At 37.6% G+C, this 22,707-nt stretch overlaps 1 protein-coding gene across 1 annotated transcript in view; it reads right to left on the reverse strand.

Moving 5' to 3' along the window:
• Positions 1-3,599: 3,599 nt before the first annotated feature.
• Positions 3,600-22,707, reverse strand: part of mrpl11 (mitochondrial ribosomal protein L11) — an 81,739-nt gene continuing 62,631 nt past the window's right edge. The window contains exons 3-6 of the mRNA XM_088009403.1: positions 13,266-13,361; positions 6,067-6,160; positions 4,965-5,124; positions 3,600-3,814 (exon numbers count right to left, since the gene is read on the reverse strand). Of these exons, the coding sequence (XP_087865529.1) occupies positions 3,697-3,814; positions 4,965-5,124; positions 6,067-6,160; positions 13,266-13,361 (468 nt within the window). The 3' untranslated portion in view covers positions 3,600-3,696. The remainder of the gene's footprint in view (positions 3,815-4,964; positions 5,125-6,066; positions 6,161-13,265; positions 13,362-22,707) is intronic.

Below are 22,707 nucleotides of genomic sequence, written 5' to 3' on the forward strand. Positions count from 1 at the left end.
TGTAGCTTCAGCAAATACAATCCTACCCCGACTAGGAAGCAACGAGGAAGGTTAAATAATTAAAACAGACATGAAGGTTTAGAGTTCCAACCAGTTGATTTTATTATGATGTGTCTCTACTCTTATTTGAATAAAATTTCTGGATTCTCTACCCACTCAATGAAAAACAATTATTTTTTTAACCAATAATTCACCAGACACACACCTGCAGTTTTTGTTAAAGTTTAGTAAGTTTCTTTTATTGAAACTGATTCTATTTTCTGTTACTTATGTGAATTATTGTAATTTTTGTCCTTAAAATACCAAAATTTCCACTTAACTTTATAATTTGGTCCGTCTTATTGTGTAGTGTTTAAATATTAAATGTTTGATAATTTTGATCACTAGACTCAGTAGACTTTTTACGAAATACTTTTTTACTTATACTTATACTTTTTATTTATACTCATTTTACTTGAGTATAAATATGTTGAAGTAGTGCCCAGTTTCTGTGTACTCTACCCATCTCTGCTTTTAGACAAGAATAAAGCAACTGAATTACTTAAAGTGTCACTGAAACAATAAAAACACTTACATGATTTAAAAAGGCGAACCGCTCTCCTTACATTTTGTGAACACAAAAGCTTTTAATGATATATATTTCTCTTGCTATAGATGCAGATTGTGGCTGTTTCGGTAATTGGGTGAAATGCCGGCGCCATCTTGTGACGTAATCAGGGTAAATCAAACTATAAACGACAAAAGCTGAGTACACAGAAGTGGAGGGAGTTGTGAGCAATTTCTCTGCAGTTTTAGAGGAAGAAGCCAGATGGAGTGATGAAGAAGAGGAAGAGGAATCTGATGAAGGACTGCAGCCATGTTTATTGAGCCACATTGTTCAGGAAACAACGACGACTCCAACATTTCCAAGGGTGAAGATCTTGACAACTGTCACCTCCAAATCACTAAACGATAATAACCACATGTATTTATATAATAATTATTAATCTTTAAATCTGGTTTAATTCAAATAATCCAGTTACTTTAAAGAAAATGGCTCAACTTCTGCGAATCATGGCTCTTATTTCCACATCTTGAGTTTAATGTTTCTACTTCTGATAACTGTACAATGTTTCTATGTTATATTAAACAAAAACAGCAACACTCTGCATTTATAGTATTCTGAGAGAAATATTTACAATTAAAAACTTTTGTAAGGCACAGTAGTTCATCTTTTTAAATGCCGCAAGTGTTTTTTTGTGTGTAATTGACACTTTAAATACAAACATAGATCAGCTCTTTACTAAGTCTTAATATATAAATTTGACCAGGGATGAACTGCAGCTACAAAATCAGTACAAAGTTATCAAGACTTGGCTCATGGTTAGTAATCCTTTAATCAAATTACAAAAATAGTACTGATGTTGATGAATGTGTAAGATTCATTTGACTTATGATTGGCAAACATAATACAGTTTATGGTTTTCTTGTTAGGAATATCGTCTTCTTCTGATGGTGATAAGAAACCCCCCAACCCCTTAAGTCAGACTGACTGACTGACTAAAGAAAACAATTTTAAAGTTGATTACTCTGGGTCTAATGCCAACAATTAATAATAATAATAATAATAATAATAATAATAATAAACAAGTGACTGAACTTGTTTTTGTGCATCTAATTTGTTATAACAGAACACTATTCTATGTAATTATTTACCTACTAATTCAATCACTGCAAAATAATAACATTTAAAGTAGGGATGTTTTCCTCCCACTATACTATAAGGTAGTTTCAGCGTACAAGCTGGGGAAGTATGCAAAAAATATGAAAACAGTGTAAGCTGAAAGACCACACTCTTACAACCGTTATGTTTACAATTTAAAATATCAGCTATAAACTAAAAATAAGTCATGTTTTAGAATATGATAAAATAAATGCACATATTTAGTTGCTCAATGTTGAAAACATCGTCTAAAATTGCTAAAAATACCTAAATGTGCAAATAACAGAGAAACAACTTACTGTTACAGGAAAACCGTTAATCCGCGTCACTTGTAGCTATGCTAACTAGCTTTAGCATTCACAACTGGCTATGCTAATTGCAGCGTAGCCAAGAGCAAAGAGGTGAGAGACGGGTGTTTGGGAGGGAGGAGGAGCAGCGCCACAAGATATTGTGATTGACAGCGACAAGACCCGCCTCCTGGCTCTGATTGGTGGTTAGCACTGGGAGAGGCCAGGGAAGATCGATTTTTTTCACATATTATTTATCTCATACAGTCACGTCATAGTGACAGTTTCAACAAATATAAAATTATCTATATATATTTTAGAAAAGTTACATACTGCAGCTTTAAATGTGATATGTGTCCATACTTTTTAACAGTCGTTTGTGCCATAGACATAATATAATCTTATATTATGTCTATGGTTCGTGCTACCAGCAGCCTTCAACGGCACCGAGTACATGCTACTGTTTGCATCCGGGATATTTCACGCATGCGCACAACGACGGTTCTGTTATTGCCATCCAGGGAAATTCACTCCGTTGAACCCATAGACATGAACATATGATGTACTATATGATGTCTATGGTTGAACCATTCACTCCGATGGTTCAACGAAAACCCTCAAAGTACTTTATTGACCTCAGTATTGGGAAATCGTAATTGCAATGAAACTGGAATCGAGTAAATCATGGTTTATTACTTTACTATTATTTTTGTTATTTTATTGCCAAATCCTGCTTTATTTCTTATGTTATTTCATACCAATTTCTGTCTGTGATTCCATCTGTGAAAAACTTTGCTTTGGTCAGTTGAAGTTGTTAATATGCCATTTCTATCTACTTATCTAAATTCTTTATTTCAGGTTTTTATCCTAAGTTTCAGTACAAAAGTGACAGCCTAAAAATGTCATTGCAATGAACAAACTGTTATTTGGAATGAAATGCTAAACTTTTAACATAATTAACAGATTTCTGTCTGAAATATAATTGTTTCATGACTAATTTTATTAATTTGTTATATGTTGGGTTACTGTGTCAATGCATATTTAAAGATAAAAACAAAAATCTCAAAAACACCCACACTGCACCTTTAAGACCCACAAAATAAAACATTGAAGAACTCCTTGTTTAAATGATCTATTTTTCCTTTTTAATCAAATTTAATTTTTAAAAATTAACATTAAATAATTGCTTTTATGTACCAAAGAAATCCCCCTAAAATTAAACAAAACTTCAGTGTTTTGGGTAGAAGCTTAAACAAGATATTTGCTGAAAGAACAAAGGTTCCTCTGAAATTCAGTAATATCAAAAAATATCTCCACATCAGGAATTCTTGACATTTGAACCAATAATTAATGTGCTGGAACTTTCAGATCCCAGAAAGATTGAAAAAACTTGTGAAATATGGAGGATACCATCTGCACAACGTGTCTTAGAGCCAAACCGCTTCCAGAATAGTTAATAATGGACAATAGCATCAAAGAGGCTGAAGATACAAACCCTACAGAGGCAGAACAATTACCTTCTTTGCTCTTCAGCACCAATAAATTACAGTCATAAATATTTTCAGAAGCAGAGTTGATGTTTTTGTTGCAGACAAAACAAATCAGGTAACTCTTTGTTAACATAAAACTTTTATTAATCAGGTTTTAAGCGAATGTAGTACATGTATAAAGTCAAAATAAACAAATACAGGAAACTATTGCAGGCTTTTATTTCCTTTTCCCCGCTGTGGCCTCGGCTGCGGCGGCTGCAGCTGCTGCGGCAGCATCCGCCTTCAGCTTCTCCTCTCTCTGCTCCAGGAAGACTTTGTACTCATCTGCTGAAAGACTGGACAGGAAATAAAACAAAATTATCTCAAGGAAACACAGATTTACCACAACTTACCCCCATAAGTGTGAGCAATAAAAAGCTGTCGCCCGGTGGTTTAATCTTAATAAAACTGGACGATCAGACAGCGAACAAATGCTTTACTGCAGCAGCGCTGAACCAACCACCTTCAGATGAATCCACCATTAATGAGGCAACGATAGCAATTTATCCTCTGAGGTTACAAGCAATAAATCATAATGTGTTGCACCTATCAGACGTTAGGTTTGACGGGTTTCAACAGATCCTTTGATAAGCATTTCATTAAGGAAGCAAAAGCAGAATGTCTCTGAATAATGAGAAAGAGTAAAATAAACAGAGCAGAGCGTTTGTCATGAATGATAAGTATCTGTCTATATGAAAGGTAAAATGGTGCAGAGGAAGTTTGCTTACAAGCAATACTCTGGAAAAATAACCAATTTGATCAATTGACTTTGATTTAGTTTGTAGGGCAAATTTCTTAGTACACTTAAAATAAGACAAAACTAACTAATAATTGTATTTATGTTATTTACTAAGGTGATTAGTGGTTGGTTGAATAATTTATTTTCTTTTTATAACATTTGACTGAAAGAAAGAGTCTGATCAATTAACTCATTATCATATATTGAACTTAAAACGACCTTTAACCTCAAACAACATGAACCTCGATTTTAAGAGTCAGATAATCAAGTGTATGTCCACAGGTATATGATGTCCATTATTTTCTACAAAATCAAAATGCAAACATGTGACAAATAAAACAATTTATACTTTTGTTGCTCGGTGAGGAAATTAGCTATATTGCAGATCAATAATTTGTAGACAAATTAAGGAAATTTCAGATTGTTAATGGCTGAATGAATGCATAATGAAGTCATAGTTGTGACTTAAAACTCAAGAACGTCTCCATTTCAAATTACAAATCCTCCCTTTTCACATTGAGAAACTTTCAATGTTGTAAAAACCTGCTTTGCTGCACATGTTTTTCTTTTTTATTAATCTTAAATGCAAACAGCAAAAAAAATTCGGTATTAATAGTTTTGCGGTTTCTCTGCTGACCTCTAGTGGACATTTGAGGGCATAGCAACATAATCTGAGAACTGGTGCTCAGATTAGATTCTGATCTTACTCGTTGACAACTTGGATTCCCAGGGAGCGGGCTGAGCCGATGATGGTTTTGACAACCGTCTCAAGGGAGGTGTCCCTTATCTTGAAGCACTCGTCTTGACCTTTGACCTTTGCGATCTCGTACACGGCTTTCACCGACACCATCCCCGCCGTCTCGTGGCCTTTACAGTTACAAGAAGAAAAAGAGAAAGCAATTTTCAGCTTGTGCAAGTCAGAGAAAGTTTTAGGGCAGCAAATAATGTTTATTTTAGGAATCAATTAATTGATTATGCTGACGATTAATCAATTAATCTGAAAAAGAAAAATGGAACTTATTGCAAACACTTGAGCAATATTTTTATACAATATTAAAAATATATTAAAAGATGCAAATATCAAATCATTTTATTAAGAGAATGCCAATTTTATTGCCTAAAATCAGCAACATAGCATTTCTTTAGCAAATACTTGATCATTTGTAGCAAATAATGCATCTACAGCTAAAATAATTCTTCAAATTTCTTTCAAATTTCTTCACATGAAGAAAGCTCAACCTTTCTGCTTGACCTACCAGATCAGGGCTGAGCTGATTATTAGATTTTTGTGATTTACTGATTAATAATTGAATAACAAAAAGTCCTTAGAAAGAGATATTTTTACAGAATTTGAATCAGATGAAGATAAATCTGCCACTTGGTGTTTTTTTCTTCTTTTTTTTTTTACCTTAAAGGCAGAAAGCATAAATATGTTTGTACAGTTTTGGCTTATTTGTAGCTCTGAGTGAGTTGCTCTTTCAGCAAATTGCCTTTTTTCAGTCTGTATACTCCAGGTTATGATTTAATTGATGATTGTTTCAACAAACGATTAATCACAATTAATCGTTTCGTTCCTACAATGTTTGCAGGAGTAAACAGAGTGAGTAGGAGGTGGATGTGAGAACAGACGCAGCTCTGGTGTTTGGCAACAAGGCTGAGGATTACTTGGAGCAAAAAGGTGGAAATCCAGGAAAAATCTTCTTCCTGTGTGAGCTGCAGTGCTCCCTCTTGTCATGAATAAAATATCTCAACACTGACTACATGGAGCGACGCCTGCCACAGCCAGGTTAGAGGACACAATGCTCTCACCTGTCTTTCCGGCGCCTTTAGCGATTCCTGCTGCCTGTTTGAGGAAGTAAGAGACGGTGGGCTGGCCGATCTTCAGATCATACGTTCTGTCAGGCTGCAGAAACACAGAGCAACAATTCATCATAAAAAATCTCAACTCATCATTTCATCACAATTTTTACATTTCCACATATCAGAACCACAAACTTAATTCTATGTCAATGGAATCTTGCAGAAAGTTTACAAATACTGTTGGGATCGATCCAAATGGAAACATGTCAGACAATGTGGACAAGCTGCCTCCAATCTGATACAGTTCACTACCTATTGAACACAAAGAGTGCATACAACATGACCTGAAATCAATGAACCCATACTATCAATATTTAAATGGATTTTTAAGGATGTACAAACTCTACATGTGAATAACGAGACTGGCAGAGGAAGTACATGTAGTAACAAACACGTAGCCTACATGTCCGTGTTAGCTGGCAGATAAAAGCAACATTAGCTAAGCTAATTTTGATAGTTCGGCAGTAAGTACTACAGTAAATATCACTGATATGTACCTTAGTATTACACAGAGGTGGATAGAGTACTCAAAAACTGTAACTGAGTACTAACTGTAATGTACTTATACTGTTTATAAGTTAGATAGGAACGAGGCGAGAGCTAGTTCTAAGCTTGGGGCCTCTTTATTGTTGCCGTAGCAACTCCATAGCAACCGCCTGCCAGAGCGGCTGTCAGTTACAGAGTTCATGAAGTGTGAAGTCACATTTGCTACAATATGGAACCTTCTAGTTTGTTTACTGTCTTTTCCTCTGGTCAGTCACATACTTTCTTTTTTGTTTTTGATGAGTTCAAAAACTCATCAATCGCCCCATAGGGGCAGAACTTCGACTCGCAGGAAATTTACTGTTTTTGATTGTTGATTCAATGTTGCATAACTCTGTGCTTTTGTGTTTAATGATGTAAAGCACTTTCAAATGCCTTGCTGCTGAAATGTGCTGTATATATATATAAAATTTGATTGATTGATTGATTGATTGATTGATTGAATTTTTACACTGTTTGAATAGTAAAAAAAAAAATAGTAAAAAAGCTTCTGAATTGAACAGTGACCCTAGAAATCGGAATCGAACCGAACCACTACACACTGAAATTGTCCAGCGATAAACGATAATATTGTTTTGTAATGGCTTAGTGAATTCAAGTGGGGAAGAAAATAAGTGGAGACTAATTTATGGACAGTTTTATTTCTAGTGTAATAATTTGAGCATAGCCTCTGCTCAGTAACTCTTTAAGACTGCCAGAGTGAAGGCAAGAATACCAAACAGCAGAAGAAAAGAGCCAAACAAGAGACCAGCCAGAGCGATCAGGAGCCCAGAACATACACATGGTTTTATCTGCGGGGGCAAAGTGTCCTTGACTGTTTTTACAGGATGTGGTGAAGAAGAAGAAAAATCCTCAGGCCTTATTTTTACCTTGACAGGAACATTGATTTACAACCTGAACTTTAAAATGTGAGTCTGAAAATTGGTCTGTCTGTTGACAGTTTTTCTGTTTCAACTGAATCTGTTTTAAACAATTGTTGAAAATTGACACAATTCTGAGGCCAAAAACACATTTTTAGTGTTCTATGGTTTTTTTTAAATTTATTTTAAGAACTTTTTCATCAGTTTGTTATATTGTATTTTCTTCATATATTTGCATTTAAATAAAATATGTTATATTACCTTTCTGTGTTTTATAGAAATATATTTATAAATACATAATTTTTTATTTTTAAATTGTACTTTTTTTTATAAAGATTAATGTTTTTTGTAAGACTTTCTGTCTTTCTATTCTGTTTTGAGAAAACTAAATTACAATTTTCTTGTTTTTAGTTTTTTTGCTTAACTAGTATTTCATGTTTTTAAAATATGTTTTAATATATATACAATTTTTTTCTGTAAACAAACAAACAATAAACCAAATGATCTTTGGATATTTTTTTTAATTATCTTTACATTTTTTTATTTTCAAAAGTTATAAAATTTTCTGTGAAACATGTTTTTTTTTGTTGTTGTTTTGTCTTTTAAGTGTACATATCTATAAATCCTCACTTTTAATTACTTTTTCCATATTTTCTGGTGCAATGACATTTCTTAATTAAACTACAACAGTTGCTTATCTAAGGTCATTGCTACTTTTTTTTCTTTTAACCCCTTTGCAGTGTACGCTCCAGATTACCAAAACCTGGTCACTAATTTCCTCTTAATTTCAATGTAAACACCAAAGGGTGCACTTAGTTTTTCACATGACTGCGTCTGTATTAAAGGATCTGCAGAGATACTGGTTTCCATTCAAACCCTGGATGATTTGCCAAGTTTTAAAAGATTTAAAATGCTATGTTTGCTCCTCTTTAGATTATTTTGGTCTCACATGAATCCTCAGAAGAACAGTTTGTTTTTATTCACATCTTTGCTGGGTCTCTTTACAGCAGGGAAAGCTTTTAAGACAGAAACAAACCATTGAGTTTGGACCTTGTTATGTGTGAATAATCGCCACTAAAAGCGTCTTTTACACTCATTTCGTCCCCCGGTAATTTGATAAGACATCCCAGCTAACTCTGAAGACGATAGAAAACCCCACATCCTCATAAAATGATAATAAACTCACTGGCTGTATTTCTATTTTCCTCTTTGCTCTCCTGCTCTCCATGCTGCCCTCAGGAGCAGAGTAAAAATAATCTCATCAGCCTCACTGAGTTATTCTGACCCCTTTTTCTCTGCCACCTCGCTGTAAAAACAAAAACCGACGCACTGATCCAATCAATAAATCATCTGGTGAAAAGTTTGCTTTGGATCAATTTTTATCTGTCTTACATAAAACAGCAAACAGGCGACCGTGGGCTGGACTGAGGCGACCCGACGGAGCTGGTGATTTGTCATCAGCATCGAGTTATCTACCAGCAGTGACCTTTCAGCAGAGGAAACTGAATTTTTCTCCATCTAGGGAGAAGCCGTTGCTTGTTATTGCTTGTTTTTCAACAATTTTTTCAACAATTTTTATAAAATAAAGCAAACATGTTCACCGGGGGTTTTATGACGAGGGGGAAAAAATAAATAAAAGAATAACAACAGCTTCAGCATGGGAGTTTTTAAAACATCTTTAAAAAACAATTGTGAGAAATACTCCTGAGTATCTTAGCAACTAGGATAGTGCAGCAAAGGAGATAAAAATATCTGCCTAGTTTTGTCCAAACATTATACTTTCTATAACATCACGCGTTTCAGCTATTACTAAAATAAAACTAGCTGTTTTAATCAGACTAAAATCGGTTTGCTTTGTTTGTTGGCTGAAATGTTCTAATAAACACTGTATTAATGTAAATCAAGACACTATTTAATATTAGACTAATAAGGGTTACTTATTATGCTTCCTTGAGCAGATTAGGAAAGATCTGCGGTCTATACAAAACATCACATTACATTTTGTGTGTACAGATAATAGATAATGAGATTTTAGTCTCTTTATGGCGTCTTGTCACTTTAAATCAAAATAAGCTTCTGCTGGCAAGACCCCCAGTGGGTTGCTAGGAGACAAGTGGAGCTCTGCTGGGGTTGCTAGGTAACCGTCTGGGCAGTGCCTGGTTCCGGAGGTTTTTGAAACAACTCATCTTTGAGACACTAGAAGATGTATTTTAATTCATTTTTCAAGCATTTGGGCTGTTTTCAGGAGCAGCAGAAACCCAAATGGGAGTAAAAAAAACATTCAAAATGTGGATTTGTTCCCTTTAATATTACATACATATGAACATCATATATTCCTGGTTTGTATCACCCTGCATAATGTATTGCAGATATGGCTGGAATTGTGCTTCTCTTTGCTTTAGAAAACCATTAACTGTTTGGTTTTTGTTTTTGTTTTCCATAGAAAGTGAACCTGACTCAGCCCTCAAATGTCTTAAGAGCAGATGAACTGTATCTGAATGTCATATCTCTAAGAAATACTTCTGGTACAGAATCTAAAGGTGCAGTATGTAACTTTTATTTTAAAAGATATGTCCTTTACATATTTCTTAAAACTGTCACCATTTAGTGACAGTGTGAGACAGATACTCTGTGAAAAGATCAATCTCTTCCTCCTATTTCCTGACCTATTATTACCGTCTGAAGAAATGTAGTCAAAAACAACTAATCAGAGCCAGGAGGAGGGTCTTAGCGCTGCCAATCAACCTTATGTGCTCACTGCTAAATGTGGTAATGGTGGTAACAACTTACCGTTACAGGAAAACCATTTATCCACTGGCACTGGTGGCTTTAGAATAGCCACCAGCACCACACGGAGGGTGATTGACAACACTAAGACCCACCTCCCAGTTCTGATTGGTTGTTTGTAGTTTGCATTGGGAGAAGGCAGAGGAGATACATTTTTTCCCCACATATTTTCTGTCTCTTACCAAACTGTTATGACATGGTAAGTTTCAACAAATATGTAAAAAGATATTTTTCACAAAAGTTGCATACTGCAGCTTTATTCATCATCCTTCAGTAGATGCTTCCTTATACGCAGCTTTCAGATGAATTAAAATTACCTTGATGGAGCTTTAATATTTTCTGTTCTGCTTCTGTATGGTCGGCTTAAAGAGTGAAAAAAACAAAGTCCAGAGAAAACTTTCAAAGCACCTGTAAATAAGCCAGGGGAAGTATTGATTAAGAAGCAATAACCAGAAAGTCTGCCTCGTTCAAAGGAAAACATATTAGCATTATTTTTGCTCGCTACTTAAAAAGTAAACATTAGCTTCTCATGCAGAGGTATCCATTTACTGCTATGTTTACCATCACCACTCCAGGTGATATTTATCTGTTAACCTTGTTCATATTTGCGTCTGTGATGAACTCTGCCGCCTGTTGACTGATGACTACTCTGACATCTTCATCAGTCTCACAGCAACAAGCGTCTTTAAACTCAAATGTACCTTGAACTTCTCAGTCTTTATCAAACTGGTGAAGAGCGACTGCTGAACAAACCGTCTCCAGACTGAGAGAAGGACAATGCAGCTCCCTCTGTTGGCACAGCCGCAGTTAATTCAATATTTATTTATGCGCTGTGATGTGTCATAGTGATCCTTTATTGCCAGCTGAAACGGTGGAGCGCAGCATACAGATGAGCAGCTCAAATTCAGCCTGAAGGGTAAAAATCACAGGAAAGTGTGTAATGTATCAAAAAAGTATTCACTCCTCCAGGACTTAAACATTTTGTTACAGTAAAACCAAATATCATGTAATTTCTTTAAATTACATCAGCAGGCGGGATGACCCGTGAACTTAGGGATTTGCTGAGTTGTATTTCCTCTGTACTTGTGCAGTTTGAAACGTGTCAATTTGCGAATCTGCTGAATGTTGAGGAACTAATTTATGCATTGTGAACCATTTTGTACATTTACAAATCTTGTTTGCTTTATGAATCTTTTTGACACTAATTTAGCTACATAGGATTAGAAGTAGAGATTTTAAACAAAACAGAAAAAAAATCATAAAAAATACAAAACTGTTCTTAAGTCTCAAATCGCGAGTCTGAGTCTTAAGTTGCTTTAAATGCCACTTAACTGCAACTCGATTTCTGTTGTACAACGGCATATTAGGGTCAGGGAAATTATCTAATTAAATTTTTTTTGATAATTTCTGCCAAAAAAAATCTCTAGAAGAGAGAAGGAAATTTCTCCAAAAATTGAAAATTTGAGAGGCAAATTTAATCTTAGAAATTTTTGTGTGAAAACTTGGAAATTTAAAAAGTCAAGAATTTGCTAGAAAAAACTCAGAAAATTTCCTTTTCCAGAATTTTTTTTCTAGCAAATTTTCAACTTTTCAAATTCAGAAATTTCTTGTTTTTTCTTGAAAATTTCTGAGATTAATCTGAACATTTCTGAGTTTTTGGCAGAAATTTACTCCTCCTTTTTTGTATCTACGATGGCCCTAATGTGCTGTCATGCTGCTGCGCCCCACAGCTGCTTAAAAATAAAAAGATCAGAAAAGAGAAAAGTATAACAGCTCAAGTGGAAACTGAGGATGAAATAATAAAGGTCACATCACCAGTGTGGCAGCATTTTCGATATTTAAAATAAAAAACTAATCAATAATTATTAACACTTACTGAGAATAAACGTTTATATTGTGATGTGTTTTCAGCCATAAAAACCAACCCTCGAATATATTGCAAAAAATGCACAACTTATTTACAAGTTGTGCATTGTAACACAACTTGTAAATAAGTTGTGTTACAACTTATTTACAAGTTGTAACACTTGTAAATAAGTGTTAATTATAATAATTATAATTATATAATTATAATTTAATTAATGACCTAATTATAAAATTAGGTCATTTTATAATTTCCTTTAGCCAAAAGCCACATTTTACACATTATCATTGGTTAAAATAATTAAAATCATGAATCCTTTTTATTGTAATTCATAACTGAGGCTCATTTTCATTTTATCTCTTAGATAAAACTCAACAAAACATGCTGAAAATGTGAGAAGTAGCATAAATACTTGCATAGCCATCTCCAGCTGTTGCCCTGTGGCTTCAGACTTCTTATTTAACGCACAGAAACGTTTGGCTCCATCTGCCCAAACTGCTCATTCGCCCTCTAAAGCGATCTGCTGGAAGCCGCCGATGCGCCGCAGCCGAAATGCAGCAGTAAAACGAACACATCTATAATAAACCCAGCATGCAGAGCAGCAACACCCACCAGCAGATGGCACTAATGCATAAGCCCCTGCTGTGCTGGCAGAGCTGTTGCTGGATATTGCGTCGGAGACTAAATTCATGCCTTTTAAAGGATTAGGCTCACCCCCCCTCTTTTCAGCACAAATCTCATTATAACTCACATTCAGCCGGCTGGGAGGACACAACTCCTGATTTGAAACAACACACAAAGTGAGGAGGAGGTACGACAAGTCAAAACAATATCTGCTGGAGTAAAATACAAACTAACACCCATTTTCTGAGTAAGTCGCGTCTCCTCCGTGTGTTTAATGCCACTTGACTCCAAGCTCCTCTGGGAATTGTTGCTTCATTAATGAATGCAAATAGAAAGGCTTACTTCAGTGGTGGAGTATGAATAATGGAGGCGCTCCAGTGATGCTATGCAGCTTGCAGTGGGATTAACCCCATTTGTGGGAGGGATGGGTGTTAAGAGAGGAGGGTCAGAGATGGGTTAAAGAGACACACCTTGACGTGGATCTTGATGGGAAGTGGGATGCCTTCCTTCAGCTCCTTGGTTTTCTCATTGAAGTCCTTGCAGAACTGCCCGATGGGGATCCCTTTCTGCATTTTATAGAAAAAAAAGAGAGATAAACATGAAAAAACGATGAACGGCTGCATTTAAAATGCATGAGCTCACAGATCATCCAGTTGAATATCCGTCAGAATACAGATGGCACAGCTGCTGTCAGTCAATCTGTCAAACGCCCGACTAAATCCACACTGGACCGAAACGATTAATCGGATTCACAGTGATTAATTGTCAACTAATGTAGTAAACGATTAATCATAAACTGGAGTATATAGACTGAAAAAGCAGCGTATTCACAGCAGTTATTCAGTCAAAACTGTACAAATATATTTAGATTTAAGATAAAAACACCTTTGCCTGTAAATATGTTCTACCCAAAACTCAAGTGGCACAGCTTTAGCTTTGCCGGTAGCTTCACTAAAAGGACTGCTGTATGATTGCACTTTGGGCAATAAAATGTTTCTTTTCTCATCTAAAAAAGGAACTGAATAATTTATTTGTTTGCATCCTTTAATTAATTTATAATACTGCATAGAAAAACCTAAGAAGTTTAATGAAAAATCAGTTCAATGTGCCAATTTTTTATTCAATTAATTGATTAATCGTCAGAATAATTAATAGAATAACTGATTACATTAAGGTGTTTTCACACTTCATAGTCCAGTAAACAAAGATTGCAACATTTGCTACATTTTCAGCTGCTGCGGTTCGCTTTCTCACTGCACTGTCAAATGAACAAAACCTTTTGAAGAACCTGTTCACCTCCTCACCTGTGGGGGCGCTGCAACAAAAACTACTGAAGGAAAAAACATGAAAACCAATAAACAAAAAGGAGTAGCATCAGGTTTTTGCAGTTGTAGGATTTCTCTTTTGTGTTTGGTGAAAGACTACAAGCGGTTTCTCTCGCTAGCGCTAGACCCTCACGTTTGTTTTGGTTGTATTTACCCAAAATGCCTTGTGCTGTAGTCCACTTCCTGTTTCTGGAGCAGTCTCCGGTCTGCATTCATATTATGCATTCGAACTGCACCAGAGTTCACTTTAATCAAACATAAACCGAGGTTTATAGGCAGATCAGAGTTCATTTTTTTAGTTTGATTCTGCGTTCACACCTCCCCAAACGAACTGGACTTTCTAGACAAACAAACTGGAATTCATTTAAAACAGACTAAGAGTGCATTCACAGCAGCCCTGTTTAGTTTCCTTTAATGAAACTCAGTCCGTTTGCCAAGGAAGTCCAGTTCATTTGGCGAGGTGTGAATGCGCAATCGGACTCTAATGTGAACCAAAAGGGCGAACTCTGGTTCACCCACAATCCTTGGTCCCGGTTGACGTGAACTCAACTGATATGCGGTTCAAATGCTCAGAGGTTTCTTCTGAGGATTTTGTGTGTTTCTTTCTTTCCTGGTGCAGCGCCACCACAGGTGAGGAGGGGAACAGGTTTTCCATTTAGTTTGGAAAACCTATTCAGCTGAAAACAGCGGAAACCCAACAGCTGAAAACGTCACAAATGTTGCAATTTTGATCCCCAATCGAACCAAGTCTACCAGACCATCAGGTGTGGGAACGCCCTGAAGTAATCCATTCATGTGAGCGGTCCAGGAAGTGAGTCCAGGCCGCGCTGTCACCGCAGCTATGACTGAATGCATGTTGGGGCCCGGAGCCAGAGCCACCCGGTGATGAACGAGCTTCCATTTTCCTGGCTCCTGCAAGGCCAACTGGAGCGAAAGCAAAATGGATGGGTGACATTAAGTCAACACCAGGCCAACGCTGCGTTTCTCTGCGCATCTGAAATCAGGGGAAAAGACTAATAAAGAATCAAATTAATGCAGCCGAATTTTAAGCTGACCTTCACCCGCCATCTTTCCCCAAAGGCAACACGCTGATTGAAGTGTTCATTTTGAACAAATGAGGGGGAGAAAAGGGGAAAAACGTTTTTTTTATACAGAGTTTAATGGAGTTGTGAGCCTCTGCTGCTCCACAACAGAGCAGAACCCGCTTTAATAATGACTCTGATGAAAAGTCAGTCACCCTGAGACATCCGTCAATGACAGGCTGGCTAAAGACATTTATACGAAGCTAACGGAGCGGCAACTTCTGCGAACATCATCTCTCCACTAAAGGTTCCAGGAAGCACCTGATGAATGCAAATCAGTCGCTGCATCTCTGTCACTTCATTAGCGCCTAAAATGCTCCGCGTTTCCCGCTCGCTTCTCTTTGCAAACACAACAAAGTAATGTTAAAATAACAAGCTGGTTGGATTTTTTATTTTTATTTTTTGGGGGGAGGGTATCCAGATTAGAAGATCATAAAGGAGGAACGAAACACACCCCCGTCCCTGGAGTCTTCAGGCTTTACCTTCCCTCCCCTTCCTACTAATTAATCGTAATCCCATGTGACAAGCTTCTCCCTCTCTCATAAAACAACACAGGAAAGGTAAACAAGGAGGGATGGAGTGGTACAGGAAAGTCTAATTAAATATGGATTAAAATAAAGGCTGTGATGTTGGGCATGAGTCAAAGCAAACCCTCGGGCTCTGCCTTGCACATTCAGCACCCGCTCCTTTCCCTCTGTTCAGCCCTGTCGGATAATGATCTCTCCAACAGACTCAGACAGGCTTTCATTCGCCACACAAAGCCATGAAAAAAGGCCAGGAGATAAAGCCTGACACCTCTAAAACGTGCTTAAGCGCGGACAGTAGTGGAGAGAGCGCTAAAGATAGAGAAGCACAGCGAAAATACATGAAAAGAAGCAAAGAGAGTCACGGACATGACCCACCAGAGAGAGATGATTAGAATGCAATAAGCTGATTCAGAAAAGTACAGATGCATCTGTCTGCGTCCATCTGTTCCTGCATTTAACATCTGTATCTCCTAGTTCTACAAGCAACTGGAGACGGATCTTGACCCGATTTAGATTACGTGACTCGAGGTTTCTCTTCACCACAAAGGATTTTATCTGGCGGAGTCTGAGCTCAGACTCAACACACAGTGCAAAAAACACAAAATCTTAAGTATGTTTTTAGTTCTACTGCAAAAACATTTCCAATAAGACAAAACTAATGACGAGCACATTTTCAGCAAAATATAGGAGCTTATTTTAGGTCAGTAATTCCTTAATATTGATGAAAAATAACTAGTTCCATTCTCAGATTATTTCACTTATAACAAGACATTTTAATGTTGTTTTAAGTGAAATAATCTGCCAATGGAAAAAGTAAATTTCTTTCCAAACTGTTACCAGAAAGTTGGGAGGATTGTGAAAACGTCCTCATACAACGAAGACTTAAGAGTTTGATTTGCTAGAACAAAATGGCCAACCCAACTTTAAAATGGTTAGCTTCTTGAGCTAATCTGAAGGAAGATTTGAACTCCGCGACGCCGTAACTTTCTCCAGCTGAACAGAAACAAAACTGGAGTTATTATCTCTGATGCAAAGAGGAACAATCTAGAGTCAACACACAGCTTCAGTCTGCAAAAACAAAATCTAACCAAGTGTTTATGTCTAGTTTATGTTTCCTCACCAAAAATATCAATACACTTGAATTAACACAAAACTAACTTAAACGTAACTTTTCAGCAAGATATAGGAACTTTCTTTAAGGACTTGTTTATAATTTCACTTGAAACAAGACATTTTTCATCAATATTAATGAATTATTGACTGAAAACAATATGAATAAACTTTATTCAAGTGTACTAAAATATTTGCAGTAGAAACTTGTCCACAATACTTTGTCAGATTTTGCTATTTTTGCAGTGTGGAGCTAGAAACTAGTGATCAGGCCTGAAATCTGCTTCTGAACCTTCAGAGACACATAAAGACAATTATAAAGTCGGTCTTCTATCACCTGAAAATTATTTTTAGGATTAGAGGAGTCACTTTTTCTCCCAGTGCTAACTAGAAGCAACCAATCAAAGCCAGGAGGCGGGTCTTAGCACTGTCAATCACAATCTTGTGTGAAGCTGCTCCTCCTCCTTTCACTTTCTTCTTGCTCTTTGCTCCTCTGCTGCTAGCATAGGATATTGTTAATGCTAAGGCTAGTTAGCATGACACGGTTTTATAGTAACATTAAAATGGTTCTTGCATTAGCACATTTCGCAGGGCATACATGAGGATGATTGTCAGCGCTAAATGTTTCTGAGCAGAATTCATTGTGATGTTTAATAAAAATTCTTTATTAGATCAGAAATTTCATAAATGGAATTTGAAACAAGAATTTAAATTATTTTAAAGGAAAATAAGTAGCTATTTTAACTTGATATTGTTAAAATAACAGAGAAATGTGAGGGCAGTTTCATTCAGTTTAAATTCCAAGATAAGTTAAAACTCCCAATTTCAGTTTAATGAGCTATCAGAATGTAAAAAAAAAACAAAACAAAATTAGACAACTTGGTTCTTGTTGTTAAATCGACCTCATGAATTTTAATTTTTGAGTTAAAACCGAAACACTTGTCTTGTTGACTTAAATTGCATTTTGAAGGCAGCAGATGAACCTTCATTTTCAAGTTAAATGTTTTACAGTGCGCCTCTAAACGCTGGTAGACGTCCGACCAACATCTAAGTTACACGGTTCAATAATTTACCTGCAGTAATCTCTGGGACTGAACCCGGTCTGTCCTGCAGTCTTTGAACTCAGCACGGAGTTTGGCATGTCATGAAAGCCTCGTTGATGGTTGGCTCCTCCAGCTCCACATGACATTTATCAGCAAGAAGAGAGCTGGAACGGCAACATCCATGCGCCGGCCAAATTGCTAACCCCGCTCACCGCATCTGAGCATCTAATCATCCACAGGCTCAAGCTGCCGGATAAACCCTCGTTTCTCAACCGTGGCTGATTAGGAGCTCTCCAGAATAAAATGGCTGCAGCCCTTGAACCGCGGCGGAGGCCTTCCACGCCGCTGCCCGTGGACAAGGACGTCTTCAAAGCCCTTTGAGATCCTGGGCGGCGGGATTAGACACTAATCTAAGACGATATTTCCTCGCTGTCAAATGCGGAGTTGAGTAATTGCGATTCGAAACCAGTGCGGCGGGATGAGTTTTATTACTCGTAATTATGGGAGCAATTAGACATTCGCAATTAAAATGTGAGGAGTTTCCGTTTGATTCGACCCTTTTGCTGCCGCTGCTGCTGTCTTTTCTGACACTCCGTCCCTGTTAATGTGATTGGCCTTTCAGCTTCACTAACTCTTTTTAACAAGATGTAGTGCTGGCGTGGAAGTGGGGAAAGAGACAGCTGAGGTACATGGAGGTTGTCAGAGTGCAGCCAGCGACTGTGGTCAATATTTGAACAGTGGTGGACGGAGGGTCCTCATGAATACGGCGAGAGCGCTGCGATGTTTATGCATGAACGCTGTGTCCTTGTTTTCTTCTGATGAGACGCTTTAGAGGGGAGATGTGAGCTGCTGACGCCAGGAAACGCTCACCGTCTTCTTCTCTTCCTCATGTGTCGTCACATCAAAACGTTTATAAATTACAATGCCAAACAAGTACAAACTAAATGATTCACTGAGGGTGAAATGTCCCCAAACCAACTTTAATAAATGGTTGGGTGGCTGAATCTCCCTCAGGATTTCAGGCCCCAAGCATCACACTGCCACTGCTGTGTTTCTCTGCAGGTATTTGATTTTACTGGAATGATTAATTTTATGAAACATGGACGAATAAATGAAGGAAAGGATGTGTGGACGAACATAAAGACTGGATGAAAGAAATAAAGGACAAGAGAAAGTATGATAAGGTGAAAAAGAAAGAAGAAACAAAGGATAAAAAAAGGATGAAGAAAAAAGTTGAAAGGAAGGAAGAAAGGATGATGGATGACAGAAAGAAACAAAGAAAGGAAGAATGAAAGGATTTAAAGAAAGAAAGGACAAGAGACAGGATGAAAGTAAGAAAGAAAAGCCAAAAGAAAGAAAGGAATGACAATAAGAAGAATGAAAGAAAGAATGGATGAAAGGATGAAAGGAAGGATGAACAAAAGAACAAAATGGGCAAAATGCTAAAATGAAAGAAGAGATGAAAGAAAAAGGATTGACAGCAGAAATAAAAAGAGAAAGAAAGAAGGAACGGAAGAAAGGCTGGATGAAATAAATAAAGGACAAAGGAAAGGACGAAAGAAAGAATGGATAGAAAGAAGAACAGAAAAAAGACAGAAAGAAAAAAGAAAGAAGGAGAACAGACAACAGAACAGAGAAAAGAAAGAAAGGATGAAAGGGAGGGTGAAAGAAAAAGGACAAAAGAAAGAGAAAAAAAGACAGAAAGTTGCAGCAACAGGCCAATCAAATATGAAGGTAAAGTCTGGGGATAAAAGCCGGGGCAGGCAGCAGGATTAATTGCCCCTGGCGTTGGAGGGCAGCTGATGAATTGCCCCTGGCAGTCGGCATGGAGGTCTGCGATGGTGACGGAGGTGTTGGAGTGAAGAAGAGGTGGAGGGAGCCGAGGTTAATTAAACCCTTTAGTGTGAACCGCTCTCATTCATTACCTTCATTAACTCGTTCATTTAATCTGCAGTGGCGTTTTATCACACGCTTCCCGTCGCGGCGGATCCGGTTTCACGCCGAAGCCCTTCGGCTGCATGGGGCAGAGGTAACCAGGATACCAAAACCCACCAAACACCGTTTAAAGAGACACACGCTGCTAAACGCTGGAAATAAACTCTGAGCTTTACAGGGTGGAATCAGATTTGAAAATGGAAAATTGAAACGACTTTCAGAGAGAAATAAAGGAGCAAATGGAAACTAAAACAGCTAAACCGCTTTTTAAAATGTATTCAGGTTATCTTTGACACTAAAATATTTAATGATCTGAAATGTTTAAATGTGGAAAAAAGAAATTTGCAAAAAGGGAAACCTTTTTACAAAGCAATAAACAGTTTGAGGAAAAGAACAAAAGGATGGATGGAGGAAAGAAAGGCTAAAGAAGAAAGGATAAAGGAGAGAAAGAAAGAAAAGAAAAGAAGGGATGAAAGGAAAAAAGCAAGAAAAAATCAAGGAACAAACAAAAGAAAGAACAAATGGAAGGATGGAAGAAAGAAAAGAAGGACGAAAATGGACAACAGAAAGAGAGAACAAATGGAAGAATGACATGAAATGCGACGGTGGAAAATAAAAGCGATTTTGAAAAGAGCAGGTCAAATCAGTGGAAACTCAGCGGAGCAAGAACAAATCTGGGATTTGTTTTTAGAACAAAAACCAGGTAAGCCTCTCATTCATCAGGGGTTTCTGCCGTTGCTCTAAATAGACACAACCTTCTCACTCTGTTTGCACCTGGCACCAGAAGAAGAAGAAGAATCAGCCTTTTGAGGGCCGGGTGAAAGCAGAGCGAGCGGCGAACAAAATGGATCGCACAACTACAAAACATCCCATTTTCAACTCCATTAGGCCGCCCTCACAGACGCCACACTGTTGTGCTTTTTGCCACTTCACATGATTAATCACGTGCGGCGGCTGAACTGCAGGCGGCGGAGACGAATGGAGGGAAGAAATAACGCATCGACACACACACACACACACACACACACACACAAACCCGAGTGTCAGGTGAGGGGATGGAGTCAAAGAGACCTGCTGACATCTGGTTTGAGTCTGTCATGGAAACCGCTGAGAGTATTTATGGAGCAGCAGGGAGATTTTTATCTTCAAGAGCAAAAACCTCAAAGGTTTTGTTTGACGTCTGGCTGCAGATTTCTTATTTTCTAAGAATACTGGATGAATCCACTGCAAAAACACAAAATGTACAAAGTAATTTTGTCTAGTTTCTAGTGTGAACATCTTAAAGGGGCGCTTTATGTTCTCAAGCCGCATTGTGCCATTTTATAACACAATTAACTATGCTAACTTCAGTTGTGAAAAATGCTCTACATGAAACATAACTTATAAAAAACTTTATTTTGTACTTTAATGCCTTGAAATTGGGTCTCTGTCTCTTTAAGAAACTTCTGCTCTTTCTGAAGTCATCACAACATGGCTGCAGCATCATGTGTTTTCCAGCCACTTAATGTCATTTTATCGCACAGTCAATTAACTATCTTACCTTCAGTTGATATAAAACTGAAATTATATTTGACAAACATCAAAGAAAACAGACATTTTACTTTGTAAGTTAACGCCTTGAAATTGGGCCTCGTCTCTGTTGGAGAAAAATACGTTAAAATATATGGAAATGTTCAATTAGTGTGAAGATTTTTCCTGTTCTGTTTGTATCTGTACAGTGCCGTTTGTACTTCATATGAAGGTTTATTAAGGTGTATTAATATAATTGTTCCCCTCATTTGAAGGTTTTTAGTTAAAGCTAAAAAAAAAACAAAAAAATGCACCAAAACTTGCAAGATTCTGGGAACAAAATGTTCCCATGCATCCCTGCTGCAAAGGAAACAGCTATAAAAGTTACATTCAGGCTCTGCTGTCAACCACACATCACATAAAACTAAAGGTTGCTCAGATGCACTTCTGCTACAAACCAGAGAGGATTTCTGTCTCTCGCTGCTTGTCCCCTTTCTGCAGATTCTCGTGCGGCTCTGTTTATTGATTACACAGAACAAGCCTCTCCAACTCCTTCTCTCTGCTGGAGGCAAGCTGCTCCAGGCTTCATTATCAGCTACCTGCAGAACTGTTGGCAATCAGCTTGAATTATGGGCAACACAAGAGCCACATTTTGACAAGGAAGATTAATGTTTGGAGTTAAAATCAGGCGACATCTCCGGTTGAGGCCTCTTGCCGTGATAAGTTAGAGTAAGAGCAGGAAAATGACTCCTGCGTGTTTGTGGAGGTCACTGCGTGTTGCACGGCTCTCTGTTGACAGACTGTAACCTCATGCGTCCTTCCAAACTTCCCCCATCAGGTCCGAGGCAGAAAGTGATGAGTGCACAGTACTGTGGACAGCCGGGCCGCCTGGCTGCCCACTCGTCTATTCTCCAGCTCTCCATCTTTTATTTTTTTTCCTCTGCAAAAGTGAGCCAGTGAGCGAGTGACCTTCAACCACACCCAGTGGGAAGAAGAAAAGACAAGAAGGGAAAGGAGATGAAGCAGCATGGACAGAAAAAAAAGAGGACGACTTGAAAAGCACATACGCTATTATAAAAAAATAAAACACTGGAGTGAAGAAAATGGAAAATCTCTCCTCTCTTGGAAGCCATCGGACCGGGGAGCTGAATCTGACAAGAAAGATGACTCTCCATCGCTCTTCTCTCCAGTCTGATTAAACCTCTCACTCCACAATAAACCCAACACTCTGCAAGCCTCAGAAATGAGCAGAGCTGAGGACCTGAGCCTCGGCTAAAAATGTTAAAACCTTGAGGCTACAGCGACGCCGTGACATTCAAAATGTGTCTGACAAAGGAACTGAAATTGAATTTTTGCCGACGTAATGAGCCAGGCGTTTCCA

The sequence above is a fragment of the Poecilia mexicana genome, unplaced genomic scaffold (genome assembly GCF_051168715.1).
Source record: "Poecilia mexicana isolate PSO_F unplaced genomic scaffold, ASM5116871v1 scaffold_10, whole genome shotgun sequence".
Taxonomy (NCBI): Eukaryota; Metazoa; Chordata; class Actinopteri; order Cyprinodontiformes; family Poeciliidae; genus Poecilia; species Poecilia mexicana.